This window comes from Astatotilapia calliptera, chromosome 6 (assembly GCF_964374335.1).
Source record: "Astatotilapia calliptera chromosome 6, fAstCal68.1, whole genome shotgun sequence".
Lineage (NCBI taxonomy): Eukaryota > Metazoa > Chordata > Actinopteri > Cichliformes > Cichlidae > Astatotilapia > Astatotilapia calliptera.
Genome location: NC_137427.1, coordinates 23,788,152 through 23,804,253, shown reverse-complemented (window position 1 = coordinate 23,804,253; position 16,102 = coordinate 23,788,152). Strand labels below are relative to the sequence as shown.

At 42.5% G+C, this 16,102-nt stretch overlaps 1 protein-coding gene across 1 annotated transcript; it reads left to right on the top strand.

Moving 5' to 3' along the window:
- Window positions 1-2,581: 2,581 nt before the first annotated feature.
- On the top strand, window positions 2,582-4,708 carry LOC113023305 (uncharacterized). The gene is made up of 2 exons (XM_026169331.2): window positions 2,582-2,973; window positions 3,238-4,708. Exons 1-2 carry the CDS (start codon window positions 2,817-2,819, stop codon window positions 4,563-4,565), a joined length of 1,485 nt encoding a protein of 494 aa, XP_026025116.1. The 5' UTR covers window positions 2,582-2,816; the 3' UTR covers window positions 4,566-4,708.
- The last annotated feature ends 11,394 nt before the right edge of the window (window positions 4,709-16,102 follow it).

Here is a 16,102-nt window from a genome sequence, read left to right as displayed (position 1 = left end):
TGATGGAGATAACATAAAATTTGAGCTGTCTAGCGTGAGCGGGCTGTTTATTATGGCTAATAGTCCTTTTTGCATTTGTGCTGCAGTAGACACAGTAACTTTTATTCCATATAGTCCACAATCTCTCTTACCTTCGGTTAATCTCGCCTGTAACAAAACACACTTAGAGTCAGGTGGAATGGCCTGAGATCTGAGCCCTTGCAGTTGTCTGTCGTACGTGAATGAAGCAGCTTTCTGGTTTTCCTTCCCTTGCCTTGTTAGATTTTTGCTCGTGTATAGCCGCGTGCACTTGTGACCCCGTGTTGCTGGCTTTACAGCTATTGCAAAAGTCAAATTAAAGAGCGATTTCCCTTTTCTAAGATTGCTTCATTTGAATACGTTTTAACCCTAAAAATTACACAGTGCGGTAGATAGAAGTTTGAGAAGTCTGCATAATTTTAGGAGGGGTCCCTGTCCTTTCCTCTCTCCCAGGCGTGTTCCCTATTTTGTCCGTCTGCTTTTATAAAAGCTAAAATACCAACAGACACTCAGCGCCCACTTCATTACCTGGTCAGCCTGTGCTGTTTAATGCACTCCAGTACATGGTGCCATTTATGTACATGGCTTTACCATTAAGGGTACACAGCATTTAGTTATTGGGCTTTTTAATAAGAGGAGTTTCTGTTATTCTGACCCCTCATGTGCAGAATGTGAATGGGAAGGACACAATATAAGAAACACTTTTGAATAGCATTTCATGTCTAAAAACACAATCTTCCTCTAACCCCTTAAATACGTTTGAGGATTCATGTTGTTGTTTTTTCAGTATACTAGTATGCAGATTATGTCATGAACTGTTATTTGCTTTCTATGGAAATTAAATACAATATTAGTGCAGATGTTTGAAGTACTATTATACTTAAGGCTTAATAAGGCATCTTACTGAAATACTCAAATATTCCCATGAACATTATGGCTGTACAGAGGCTTAGAGTATCACTTATGCGCTTTAATGCTGTACAACTCAGAACTCTGGGCCTCCTGCTCATGTAAAAGAAATGTTATTTGTAGAGCTAAAAGCTCCACGGTGTTAATGGAAATGAATGATTTCGGTATGAATTCTTCTGCCGGCTATAGGATTGATTTTAAGGGAAATAATGCAATTCACCTAAATAAAGACACACACGAAGCATTCAGAGTGAAGTTTAAAAAAAAAGAAAAAGTAATGACTTTTTGCTGGTTCATGTGTGATTACACGGCCGAACGCTGCACCGTCGCTATCCATGGTCCTGAACCTCCGAGCCGGAGCCAGAGGTCTGCTGCAGACTGCAGCGTCCTATGAAAGAGTATCGACTTTTTGTAATAGGAAGTGTGACCACGGAGTGCACCCGGCAACAGATGCGAAAGTGAAAAAAAAATGCTTTGGGGGGGTTGAAATGTCATGTGAACAGTTGGGTTCAACCACTGAACACCTCAGGGGTGTTATCGACTCCCTTCAATGCTTTTAAAGGCCAAGGGTTCGCTCAGACCAGGCTGTGCTGTTATTCGCCTGATAGAGTGAGCGACCACAATTTCCAGCGGCACCTCGAGAGGAAGTGAATTTGTGAAAGTAAATCTAAGCAGTGGAACGTCTGGAAGGAGAGTTCAGCGCACTACTAGAAACATCCAGATCACACAGTCTGCACCAGACACGAGAAAGGATGGTGTCAGCCGAGGGGAAAAGAAGTACCTGAATAGGTGTGCATAGGCGTGTATTTAAAGCGTGTAGTGATATTTGTACCCCGTGTCACAGCACGTGAAGCCAGCCTCTTTCTTTTCAGGTTTTAAATAGAACAAAGTCAATTAATGTGCTTCGTTACACCTTTAATATGTTACATTTGACTTTATAGACATTTTTGTATCCTTGCGTTATATCTGCTGGGCTACATGTGCGTTATTTCTTACTCATCTCGCACATTTACGCGCATTTCAACGTCCTTTATGGCCTGTTTGGTCATGTAAGTGATCTTGTTTTATAGTATTTAGTATTCTGTATTGCATGTTATGTGTAGTTACTGCAACAAATGAGACATTTCCGTCTTTTAAGCTCATAGTCCCAAGTTGGAGTAACTCTTTTTTTTACACATCCTTAATTGGTAACTGCTACCCTCTCGGCTACTAAACGAGAGGAATAATACTCGTTTGACATGCACAGCCAAAACAAATGGGCGCATGGACTGTGGAGCCCTTTTGACATCGTTTCTTTTCAGTGTGAAATTTTCCGCGTTGGACGAGGATGCATCCAGGAGAGGACTTTATGGCTCAAGATTAGCTTCACTTTTGTGACATTTTAATTAAAAAGACGATTCGTTTATGTGGAAAGAAAAAGGCATCATTATTAAGGAACACTACCGCCACTTGTTGCAGCGTCAGACTCCCATCTCTCCGGCATGGGAGGAGGGAGGATTTGAGGGGAGGTGGGGACACCGTCACATCCTCTGTCCATATATGGGCATGAAGTTTACACGCAGCGGGGAATCCTCTCACTGGAGCTGATGAATGGGGAGGAGGGCCGAGGGAGCTGCCAAAGTGTATATAAGGAGAGAGAGGGGAAGTCGCTGATGTGAAATCCACAGCAGGCAAATACCTACCGAGGAGCAGAAACGAAAAGGAATACCGTTAATTGCTTTTTTTCCCTGTTTTTGACCACAGACCACTTTGGATCATTTGTTGAATACCATCAAAAGGAGGGTTGAAAGAAAACAAGCTTCTGTATTATTTGTTTACCCCCTCCCTTTTTTTTATTTTACCTTTTTTATTTCCTTCCCTGGGAGAGACGGACTTTTAAGTGCATCAGTATGTTGAACAATATGGATTTGAATGCGAAAGATTCTTTCTACCCTCAGTTTGAGAATTGCAACAGTTCTTCCTTGGGGATGGAAAACAGCGTGCGGAAAGATAACCAGGAGGTGTATGTCGATGCAGAGCGGGGAGTACCTGCCCAGTTTGGCCACGGTGAGTTCGCATGTTTGCACTGTCGATGAATCTGCATGCATGACCGTTTAAAACGTAGAAGATGAGCATTACCGGAAAGCGATGAGACTTTATTTTCAGGGCAGTCCGGTATGCTCTCTATCGGGGGCAAAATACGCACGGATGTTTATGTAACGCAGTTTTTTTTTTCACACACCCCCACCAATCGCTTAAATTCCACTCATTTTTTAATCCACTTATAAAAGACTCGCGGTTACAAAGTTTCCTCTCTTTCTAATTCCACAGAAGGAACACCTGCAACTCTCAAAACCGAAGCTTCCAACTCAGAATTCGCTTTTAACCCCTGCGAGTGCCCAAAAGACACATACACCCCCTCCTCGCTCGCCTACTCCGGCAGTTTCTATGTGGAGGCATCTCAGGGAGCGCCGTGCAGCACCGAAACACTCCTCAACATGATCACAGAGATTGTGGGCATATCCACGCTGCCGCTTTCAGAAGTGCAACAGAGCGGCAGTCGGGGAACTTATCCGTCGCCTGCGCCGCTGGACAGCAGCAGTGGTAATTTTGGAGACCCTGGCTCCAAGAGGCAGTCCTACACGTGCTCCGGACCCACTCCTCCTGTGTACTCTCCGGATCAGACGTGCTCGAGGTATCCCGATGATCAGGCCGGCGGCCAGGTCCAAGACCCGTCCTCTTCCCAGCTCAACTTCAGCTCATCCCGAGCTCCTAACCAGAAGAAGGCTGAACCAAAGTCAGAGGCTGCTTCTTTCCCCGTCGTGGTGAAGAATGAGTTTGAGAGCAGCTGCTACGAGTGGGGGACCCTTAATAAGTCTGACTGTTTGGAGACCAGTTTCCAGACTGAAACCTTTCCGATGTCGAGCGATTTCCCCCCTGACCAGCAAATGGATGTAAAGGAACTTTTAGACACGTTCCCCCCGATTTGTCCCAACCCGGAGATGGAGTTTAAAGTGGAGGAGGGCATCAAACAGGAGCCGTGTTTCTCTGACACCTGTTCTCAGAGCTACTCCAGCCCCATGTACAATAATTACCTCCCACCCCCGCCGATGGGCCTCTCCTCTAACCTGAAACCCTTCCCCGAACCTCCACAGCCATCTAATCAGTGCGATTCCTTATACACAACACCAGCTTTACCGAGCACCATAGACTCCATCCTGTACTCTTCCTTGCTGCCAGATTCATTTGCCCAAAGTTACACCACCCGCGCTGCGAAGCCCCCCAGGGCCAGAAAGAGCCCTGCCGCCTCTCATGGCCCCGCCAAAGAGAAGCCCTTCACCTGCCCCATGGAGAGCTGCGACCGGCGCTTCTCTCGCTCGGACGAGTTAAACCGGCACATCCGCATCCACACAGGCCACAAACCTTTCCAGTGCCGCATTTGTTTGCGCAGTTTCAGCCGTAGCGATCACCTCACCACCCACACCAGGACTCACACCGGGGAGAAACCGTTCTCCTGCGACGTGTGCGGCAAACGCTTTGCCCGCAGCGACGAGAGAAAACGGCACGGACGCGTACATCTGAAACAAAAGGAGAAAATGGAAATTAAGCCACAGGTGACCACCGGCGCGTGGCCGTTCACTCTTCCCGAGGGGATCTGAAGACCAGGCCGCGTGTGCACACTTAACATGTTAGGATCTTTCCGTCTTGGAAGATAAACCAGCTGACTACAAGTTGATGTCTGAGTTGGTCTGACTGGTGAGCCAATACCTAACGTAAAAGGTTTTTGCGAATATTAAGAGTTTTTGAGGAGCAGAGAAGGGGAAGAGGACTGCTTCGGCCTTATTGCAGGCTGCCGATGCTGCTGACTATTATGCAAAAAAAAAAAAGTGCATAAGTTGTAAGAGTCGGTAAACAGATCAACAATTAACTTGTTGCTGTTACTGTCAGTAAAGCCAAACCTCTCCGCCCTGAATTGCATGACTGCTGTTCAGCACCTCCTTCACCTGGACAGCTCCAACCTCCATTCGCCTCTCACACTGAATGGATTGCACTTACAGATTATTAATATCTCCATTTAAGATTCTTATTTTCTGCTTTTAGCATTCTTAGAGCAATTGTTTGGACTATGTTTCTTAAAAATTCTTGCATGTTTATGTCAGTGTTTTTTTTTTTCTTTTTCCTTTGGCTGGAATATCAACCTCTGTCAAGGTACTCGTTCACTCCACAGTGAAGGTTTATTGACATGAATGTAGACTAACATATTTATGGTTCTCACCATAAAGCTGCCCACCTTTGATCAGATTTAGTGTTTGTTTATCTTCTTATCATTATGCTGTCAGTGTTTTTTGTCACTGGTCTTTGTGTTGTGTTACAATTGTTTGGATTATTACAGTTGTGAAAGATATATCATAAATGGGAAATAAATATATTTGTATTACTGTACTTTCTTTGTATTTTTATAGCCAACTGTATATTTTACAAGTATATTTGAGCGTCCTTTTTAAGGTGAATTGTATTCTAAATCATAACTAATGTCTTGGTTTTTGAGGGCTATTGTTTAGTAATACAATATTTTAAATGTTACAATTTGATATCGGAAACCTTTTCGCACTTCATCCCATTGTTGGTACGATGAGAGTTATTTCATTGAATTGTTGATCTAGATTTTAAAAAAAGGGAATGTACTCTAGTTGTGGTACGGCTTTTCAATTCAAGCCATTTTACAGTATGTACAGAGGTATGTTCATTCGAGCTAGGGAAAAAACCTAGCAAATCATATTTAAAAAGAAAAAAAAACATTGCTTTTAAGTAATCAGGTAGCACACATTGCTGCGAGTTTCTGTAGACTTTACCTTGGCGATGAAAGGGTTTTTGACTCCTCATATCTTTTGCTGGAGATACTGTATGCTGAAAAATGTTCACACTTTAGCAAAAAACGTAAAAACAAAACAAAACAAAACAAAAAAAATGTTCAGAGTTTGGTGAAACTGTCACCAACAGGGTACTGCAAAAAGTAATTTAACTCGCCTTAAGTTATATTAACTGTTCAAGTAAAGATTTTGTACATACACAGTTTCTACAATACTTTAAATTAATATCGATGTTGTTATTTTTATGAAAAGTTTATGAGCAAAATAAAATTTTCTGGAAGCAGCAAGTTTCTCGTGTGTGTGGTTTGGAATGATCTCACTTTGCTCAATGGTATCGTGCGCCGTCGAGACCCCCCGTCGGAGCATTCAGATGAGTGTGTGTCTTACCCAAAATAAACATTATAACAGGCCCCCCATGGCACCACATTGTAGCCCTAACATTAGACATCGCAGTTCTGCCCTGTGACTCACGAGGCTCAAACACATTACAGTGAATACCTCGCCCCGAATCCCTGTTGACTTCAAAAGATTTTCTCGTGATGTGAACACCACATGTGCCACGGTAATCTTGTTAAAAAGGACATTTTCTTGCCATGTCAATGAGATGATCTCAAGCCTTGTGTTCATTCATTCCTTTGTTCATTCAATTGCCCCTTTTTCCTCTTTTTTGGGGGCTATAGAAGGATATTAATTTCAACCCAAGCGCTGAACACGATCATCTTCTATTATCGTGATTTTGTTTCTTTTTGAATAACGCCGGAACTTTAGCCTCCTCTTGTCAAAACTTCCCATTGCATTCCTGTAAGTGCAGGTAATAATCTTTGTGCCTTCAGACCTTTCTACAAGAAAAAGGAAAGAGTGACTCAAAGCTGTGGTGAAAGCCATTTCTTCATTTTGTAATCTTTAGAGTGTTTTTTTTTAAGCAGCACTCTGTAAAGAAGAGATCATTGTACGAGCAATGCTTAACGTAAAAGCAACTACAACACTGATTTGCTCTACTGTGTACATGCATACGATTTTCAGAGGCATTTTTCAACATGCCAAAATCTCACAATCTGTCACCGCAAACCGTGGAGCCATCCATGTATGAGGGTCTCCGCGGTGGTACACTGCCCGTGACGCAGTTGGCTGGCAGATCACTACTTTGCATGCCCACGGCAGTGCGCAAGTGCCTGCGTTGTCTGTGGCTGACAAACATACTGTAGCAGTGTGGAAATGCAAGCTGCCACACAGAGCACTGTGAATAGTATGTACCCATCCTCTCCTGTCTATCACTCATCCTTGCTTACAATAGCGCGTGGCCCAACCGGCATCGGCACGCACCCGCTTGTCCGTGTTGTTTTAGTGGCAAACATTGTCCAGTGATGGATGGTTGAGGTTTTTGAATTGCGGCGATGTGCAGTCACGGTGACCATTATCCAGACACTTGAAGATTGAAGAGTTATTGAACTGTGGCCAGTGATGGAATTTCTGCAATTGTGCGTTTGTAAGCTCAAATTCGCATTTGCATACTGTAAATGGCTGATGTATCTGCACCATGTGAGCCCGGTCTCAGCAGCGGTGCCTTTATTGAATATGTTTAGTATGTTGTAAGTCTTCCTAACAAAAGACGTAAATCAGTTCTTTTCCTCTGACTGACGAGTGTGTGCGTGTTGTTGTTTTAAAAAAACTCCTGTAGATATGCATAATTGCTGAAGCCATTAAGTAATTGTGCAGGGAGGGCACATGACAGAGCACCATGCTTTCTAAGAACGTGGACCACTGTGAATTGTAGCACATCAAGTCCATTAAATCCTTGCCAGGGCATTACTAATGCAAACATGTTAACAAAAACTGTTGCACTGTGTAGAGGGGGGGGTTAGTTTATCCAAGGTAGCGCGTCTGTGTGACTAACATATTCCATATGTGACCAAGGAGAAAACCATGAACTGATGTGATTTTACTGCCTTATTGTCTCATCCAATTAATCGCTTGATGTAGGATTGCTTCTGGATAAGTCAATGCTACTATTTATCTGCTGCACCAAATGAGTACTTTGGCTCAGGATAAAAAAAAATCCTAAAAAATGACAGCGAAGGATTAGATGGGCCCAAATTCTGAGGATAAGTGTCACTACAGGATGATTTGTACTTACATGTTCATTACTTGTAATCACCAGCTTTCTCTTTTTCCCCCAATTGGCACACAGCAGTTTGTTTTATGTACATCATTTGTTCTTCATAGTCTTTTTCATCATGCAACAACACACTGACCTCCATTAGTTCTATATGATGACATAGACTAATAAGCATCCCTCCTCCTCCTGAGTGTGAAGCCCTTCCAAAGCTGTACTGCCATTGAATGTCTGAAGCCTATCTTGAGAGGGATAAGTACAGCTCCAGTTGTCTCTGAAGAGTCCAACATCCCTTTTATCCATGCTTGAACTCCAAACAATTCTGCCTCTACAACAATAATCCAATAATGACTTTCAGAATGTATGAAAAGGAATTTATTTGCGTATATGAAGGTTCAGAAGCAGTTTCATTGGTTCAAGCTTCAGGTATCAGGTCACCTCAAGTACCTATTAATAATCACAGTCCTACTTGAGACGGTCTATATGGCCACACAGTCTCATTCGCTTGTGGATTGATCTATTGTGGGGTAATCACCACATAATTTTATGCGCACCTTTAAAATGTTCACCGGGGCACGTCACGGTCCTTGGGGTGGGCTCGGTAATCAAGGTGCATAATCGCATGGCGGTAATGGCAATCAGGCTTAGCAGATTAATTCCTCGGATCATACATCAGCCAGTCAGTCCTGTATCTGATCATGAAGAAGGGTGTAGGTGGTCTGGAGAGTGCAGGTGATTAAAAAGAAGAGAACCTTTGCAGTGAGAAGGTGCTTGTTATGCAAACATTTTAAAGTGCCCAATTCTTTTCCCTTGCTCTGGCTCCGAAATTCATCATTTGTATTACTGATCAGGCGAAGCAGAAAAGTGAGGGGAAGAAAAAAAGAACTTTTCTTTCCTTGCTCCTTCATAACTGGTAAGTCAACTCTGGGTCAAGGAGTTCAGTCTAGCACTTTTATCCAGTGAGCAACATGTCTACATCAAAGGCATTATGCTGCACCTGAGGTGAATGGAAAGCGGTGAATGCGTCCAGGTTAGATGAATGACTTTATAGTCGTTCAATTACTTGGGAAATTTGCAGCTGCCCTCGGAACATTGCAGTTTTAGACCTTACAATGCTGCTGTGGCACTGCTGCGTGTTTACTGTGACAACCTCGGGGAAATCTGGAAAGTCAGTGTAAATGATATTTTCAGAGCATGCAAACATATTCATAACTACATAGCAAAATCTTTTGAACCTTATGGTTTGGATGTGTTTTGCTTCACCTTAGCTGAGTTAGGGAAATATAAATAATGATCCATTTAAAAAAAAAAAAGCTTTAATGAGTAAAAAATGATACGGTGTCTGTAGTGAGTTTCTCTATAGGTCAGTGAAACATCTTTCAGCTCACTGTTTTGGATTGTGGCTGCAGCTGTTTTCTATCCGCTATCGCCACACTCGCAGTATTTTTACAGAAGCAACATCCAGCTGTTTTCTGCAATAAACCTATGAAAGCCCACTGTACCTTCCCAGCTTGGCATAAAAAAGCAGACAGCTAAAAAGCAGCTGGCTGATAAACAGCAGTGGAATATTAAACAGCTAAAGAGAGGCATTTACCTTGAGAACAGGTGGAGACCAAAAGCAGAGCTAAAAGGAGAACGATGGCCAGAGATGTGATGTAAATGTTTATGTTTATCTCTACCTGTGAGTATGTAAAACAGGTGGTGCTATACTTGTTTAAGATGACATAATCCTGATATATCTAGTATAAGACTTCTTTATATTTTAACTCCAAGCAGACAGTCTTGAGCAGGTTATTGAGGCTTTCTGAGGGGCACTTAAAGCATTTCTTTAGACATTGGCTGCTTTTTCACTCATTTTCAGTCGAGTCCTTGTACCTGACCATTTTCAGAGGAATGCTTTAACACTTACCTGTGACTCATTCAAGTATAATAAAGGCTCCTAACTCAAGGGATGAACCAGTGTTGTGTTTACACATAACAGTAAACAGCAAAGAACCGATTTTAAATTGTACCTTTAGGCATTTTGTTACTGGCAGCCTGTCACAAAAACACATTATTTGTTCCCATTTTTTTTTAGTTGAATCTATGAAAAATGCCAAAGATAACACAATGTGACAGACATAAAATTTTATTTTTCCACCAAGGAGGTGAGTCCCAAAAAGCTGAAAACTGGCAATACATGGGATTTCCCAGCGTAGTATGCAGTTTGTCCTTAAAACATCTGAGGAAAGTGGACAAGTGGAGGACAAAAGAAGAAGTGTCAGGCCTAAAAACGATCTACAGCAGATGAACAGTATCTGAAAGTCATGTCCTTAAGAAACAGGAAAACAATCCAGCAAAGACCTGATAGAGGACTTGAGAGATGCATCTGGCCCTTCAGCACATCCATCTGTTTATCAGAAATGGTCTCAGTTTCAGGGTGGCTTCAAGAAGCCATTCTTAGGGAAGGGAAACAGGGAGAAAAGCTTGAGGTACCCTAAATTAAACAAGAATTGGACTGAAAATCTGTGATGGAGTGATGAATCCAAATTTGAAACTTTTGGTTCAATTCATCATCAGACTGTAGCGAAGACGTAAGGAGAGGCACAACAGTGAGTTTCTACAGGCATCTATAAAACATGGTGGAAGCTCTGTCACGATGTGAAGCTGTAATTCAGTCAGTGGTGTTGGGGACCTTCTTAAAACACAGAAAAGTAAAATCAGGTTTGATCTGCCATACAATACCATCCAGAAATGGCTCAATGTTTGAGTGTGATAATGATCCCAAACACAGTGCCAATGGATTCAATGGATGGAGAAACATAAACAGTCATTGACAATCTCCCCAGAGCCCCAACATTGCTGAAGCAGCGTGGGATCCTTCTGACAGAGGACAGAACAAAAGGCAGCCAACATCCAAAGAGGACCTTTCAATGTCCCTCAATAAGTCTGGAGAACTATTCCCGAAGACTGTCTAAATACATCAGAAGAAAGATTGACTGAAAGAGTTCAGGCTGTGTTGAAGAATAAATGTGGTCATACCAAATATTGACTCTCAAGCATGTTACAATTGTACAAACTCTCTTTTTGCCTCATATTATGTATTTCCATTTATGCTTCTACATATTTCAGGACTTTTACACAGCACTGTAGTTGGCAGCATCTAATGTAAGCTAAGACCTCATGGTGCAGCAGCAGCGGGTGTGAAAGAAAGAGGAATATTTCTAAAATCGGAAATTTGAAAACAACTGCTAGGAGCAGACACATTGAGGATGTGATTAACTATCAGTACAAACTACAAGACGTACAAAGGCACAGAATTTGTGCCCAAAAACACGAAAAAATCCACTTGCGAGATCATTTATGATGTCACAAGACTAAACTGGAGCTGTTTGGAGTCATGGACCAGTAGTAGAACATTAAAGCAAGAAGAATGATGCTTTGCTGTTGCAGTAAATTAAAAAAGTTGACCATGTGACTGGCGTCTTGGATTTAAAATACTAAGGCCATGCCTCAAAAGGAATACGATGCCCTCAGTGCATAAACAGAAAACTGGTAATCACTGGACAGCAACCCCGAAGCATCGGCCTAAGCTTGGTTCAAAAAACATTCCTCAAATGTCCCTGAGTGGTCTGGAATTGAATCCTTAGTGGGATATAAAGAAAGCTGTGGCAGCAAAGGAAGCTGGGAACACTAGGACCTGGTTAAATCCTCACAAAGAGAACTTGCGAGAAACTACTGGAAATATTAATCAGCGGTCATAAAAAAAGAGGATATTGTTATTAAATACTGGCTTCGGGTGGTGAGTAATTTAGCTTTTGGGCTTTTTTTGGAGAAGTGTTCTTTATTTGTAGCAGCATTACTAAGCTTAACACTATGTTCTCCAAAAAATCCCTCTAATATGTACTTTGGAGCGTTCTTTGGCTGTTTACAGATTGAAGTTGATATGCTCTGATTACCTTTTATTCACATCACTAGAATATCTCATCAGTTAAAGGAGGTTCACATTTCTGATTGCAACTGTATAAAGCGATGATTTGCCGATGTCGTGTCAGCGACTTTCAACTCCACTCCCTAAAAGTCCCTAAAAATTTGTTATTTCAGATTAACTGCATGTTTTCCAACATGATTAGCTTTTCCTCCATAATCGTTAATCTGATCAGCCGATGGCTGGTCCTTCAGGTGCTCACGCTGAAGCTGGTGAGCACCTGAAGGACATCCCAACAAAAGCTGGGAATATGAAGTACCCAGCACAAATGCTTACTGCGACTATGTGTGGAGGAAATCAACTTTAGCTGCATATATAAAGTAGCTGAAAGCATCCCTGGATTGGCAGTAATAACTCTGAAGGAAGTTGCTGAAAAAAAAAAAAAACTCCACCATGCTATTACTTGTTGCAAATAACCAGAAATCTGCTGTCACATTAGCATGAGGGCATGTGGGAAATTACCTCAAACGTAAAAGATCTGTAAAACCTCAGCATTTATATATGCAGACACACCACGCGCGCACACAACAGTTAACCCTTCTTCCCTTGAAATAATTTACCGTATGTCCATGTGTCCGGTTGGGCTGCGAGCGATTACTTTTGGTGCTTTGACATTTGCAGCAGCAGTAATGAGGCATGTCTCTGACAGCCGTGTCACTACCAGCAGCCGATGTCTCAGCTGTTCAGTTCAACGCTGGGAAGAAGGCACACTGTGGCCAAACACTGGCACTCTTTCTAGATAATGATGGCTCACCCATAGAGAAGAAGCGGAGGGAACGTGTCGAAGTCTGAGAAAACTGTGCGCATGTGTGGTTCAGTAAGAGAGAAGAAGTGAGTGGGGAAAGGCCGATTGAGTTTGAAGTGTGTGTTTGTGTGTGTGTGTGTGTATGTATACATGCCTGTCATTGCCAAGATGGAATCAGAGACTGGGAGAGAGAGGAGGCTGGGCTGGGACATGAAGATTAGTAGTGGAAAAAAAAAAAGGAAAAAAAATGAGTGGGCTGAACATGCTCACACAGTGCACCCTCCCGTCAAGCAGGGCGACGATTTGCATGTGCACACCAGCCGCAACGCCAACTGCACTACGTATTCTGCATCTAAATTAACCAGCGAAATCAAGCGCGGCTCTCAGGAGCTCCATGAAATGTATGCAAAATGTAGCTACTTCAGCATTAGCAGCTTTTGCTTTCTCTGCCACCGTCGCCGCCGCCGTTGTTTTAATACCTGCTGAATTCTGACAGTTGTGGATTGGAGCCATTAAGGGAAGAATAACTGAAAACAGAAAGGCCCATTACTTTCTGTCAGCCACATAAGTGCCCTAAATCATAAAGAGGTGCTTTTTTTTTAACCACGCAGATGAATAGCATGAAATATAGATACATTTATTATGGAACAACTTGATATCAAGGAGACGAGAGATGAGTGCATGCTAGAGCGAGCACGGTCATCTGGTTTTGAAGTTTATCCGTCCACACGGTTTTCTTTATAGCCTCCCGCCAGTTGAGGGAACTCACTGAGTGTCTGCACTGTCAACAAGCAGCCAGGCTGTCCTTGAGGCCTCTTTGTAGAGGCAAAACAGACAGCAGCAAACAGAAAGGAGGCAGGCTGTCATTCTCCAAAAGACTCCACTCTGCCTGAGCAATGCAGGCCTCCTCAAATTAGTGAGACCTCACCAAACAAAAAGAAGTGAAATAAATAAAACTGTATTTGAAGTCTGAATTCAACATGTTTTGGTCACAATTAGGCCAAAAATCTGTGACAACTCTCATGCTCTATTTTTTTTATGCTTAGTTATGTAAAAGTTGGCATCCAGTCTCTTAGTTTTGCAAAGTCTCGTTATTGATGTATGTAATCTATATATTTAAACATTTATCCAGCTTTACATCACCACTTTTGTCCTGTCTTTCTCCCCTCACCCCCCAACCAGTCGTAGCAGGTGGCTGCTCCTCCCTCATCCTGGTTCTGATGGAGGTTTCTTCTTGTTAAGAAGGAGTTTTTTATTCCCACTGTCGCCAAGTGCCTCCTCATAACTGTGCTGTTTGGTTTTGGGGGTTTTCTCTGTGTTATTGTAGGGTCTTTACCTTACAGTATAAAGTGCCTTGTTGTGACTTGGTGCTGTATAAATAAAACAGATTTGAACAGAGCTGATCTTTCCACGTGCCTCCTTCCTGCTGTCATGCATGAGCCTTGCTGATGTTTTATGTGAAAGCTCACCTTTAGAAGAGGTCTGGCACTCTTTACTCAGTGTTTATACCTGTAGCAGTATGTCTGCAATCATCTCATCTAGAATAGTCAAGAAGAGCGCATTTCCTTTTTGTTGCACCACCTGCACATTTCCATTAGTGTCATTTACTCCAGTAAAAATAATGACATTAAATAAATTCCATACTAAATGAATGAATAGGATTGAGGCAAACAAAAAGGGCTCTTGCTGCATTTTAAGGCTTTTGCTCTCACTTGAAAAGAAGACATATTTAAATATGCAAAGGCCCTCCTCAAAAACGTGTGTTGGTATCTTACATTCTGCTGTAAATTCTTTACACACATGATATTTAAACTTTAACTAGTAACTGTAGCTTTTTAATATAAAAGCTGCACGGTCATTTTCTTTTGAAAGGTAGCAAAATACAAATATACTTTTCTCTCCAGCCTGCTCTGCTTCCACAGGCCACTGTGCTGTCCTCCTGTTAGCATGTAGCGTCACTTATAGTCCCCTCACCTCCTTATCCCTTTTCCCTGCTTTCTCCCCAGCAGTGCATAATAGCTAGCTCTGCCCCTCTTTCTCCCCCTCTCTGTGCCTTTAAGGTGGTGACTGACTGTCACTTTTACCAGAGGAGAGTGCTCAGAGAGTGACGTCTCTCCTTGTCTGAGTGTGTAGGAGCCATGCCGGGGTCACACAGGGGCGTATGCGATACAGTATGCTTTCCCAGGCATAAAAGAGCCAGCCATATATCAGACAGGAGCTGTCTCTGATCTCAAACCTGTAGGGTGTTGGAAACCTAAAGAGACATGTTTTGTCCCTTTCCTCTGATTCTCGGTGCTTTCAATGGGGGCTTTCATATGTATGAGTCAGATCAGCAGCGCTCATTTAAAAATCAAAACACTTTCTCTCTCTGTAGAATTCACTTGTCGTGTGATTTTTGTAGTTTTTGCAACTGCTTTAGAGAGCTTATGGCAAGGCAAGACTGGAAAATGAGCAGCTTTGGAGGATTTAAATTTACGAAAGGCACAATTTGCTGAATGATCTATGTACATTTCGCCTATTCTCTGACTGAACATCCTTTTGGTCAATAAATATTCTTTCTTAAGACAGGTTTGCGGCAAAGACTTGATCAAGAAAATGATGCTAATTTATGCTTTGAAGATTGAGCAGCAAAATGCTAGGTTAGAAAACAGGAGAGGGAAAAAGAAGAAGAAGAAAAAAGAGCGAGTGCTGTTGCTGTTAGTCATCTGTGATCCTGTCACTCAATGCTGTTGCGACATAGGGTCTGCTTCCTGTTAACAAGATATGTTTACAGCATCAGCATTGAGCTCCCACCGTCTGTGTATTTGTGCATTTATACTCCTTGTCACTCCTCAAGATTGATACATCCACATGTCTGTTAACCATTAACTGACGGGGAAGTGCCATCTTCGGTGGAGACAAGAGAGTGACGGGGTCCAAAGCTCTCCGAGGCTGAGGCAGGCCTTCCTTTGTTAGGAAGTGGCAGGATGCTGTATGCTGTGTCTAACCATTAACTATATTCTTGACAGGAGGTGGGGCGAGCTTACTGCTCAGGTGACAAATCACAATGTCCTGTAGAAGTTCTGAGGACAGAGGGAAATATTAACCCCATCTCAGCTGGAGCTCTTCCTCCAGATCCTGCAGATAAATGAAGAGCTGCTGATCCCTCCATCACTATCAGCTTCTCCTTCCTCCTACTCATCCACTCACTTGTGTTTGCGTCTCTTCTGGGCACTACTGACAGCAGTGTCTAGTAAAGGAGGAAGAGATTGATATGATGAGAGGTAGATGAGCTGCTTCCTGCCTGTTTTAGATGAGAAACGGATAATTTATGGACTCATCACTCTGCGGGTCATTAAAAAACAGGCTTTCTAAAGGAAAAAAAAAGTGAAAGAATAACCCTCAAAGAAATTATCATTGTGAGCGAATCCAGAAGTGTGATTGAAGTTGAACAATCACTTAAACAGTCACAGAGCCGGCACAATCAAGGACTTTCATTTATGTTGCACATTCTCTTCATT

What these genes read in the sequence shown, in the direction of transcription:
- LOC113023305 (XM_026169331.2), top strand. Translation starts at nt 2,817, where the DNA reads ATGTTGAACAATATGGATTTGAATGCGAAAGATTCTTTCTACCCTCAG. An exon ending in ACCTGCCCAGTTTGGCCACG is followed by an intron (nt 2,974 to 3,237) that starts GTGAGTTCGCAT and finishes CTAATTCCACAG; the next exon opens with AAGGAACACCTGCAACTCTC.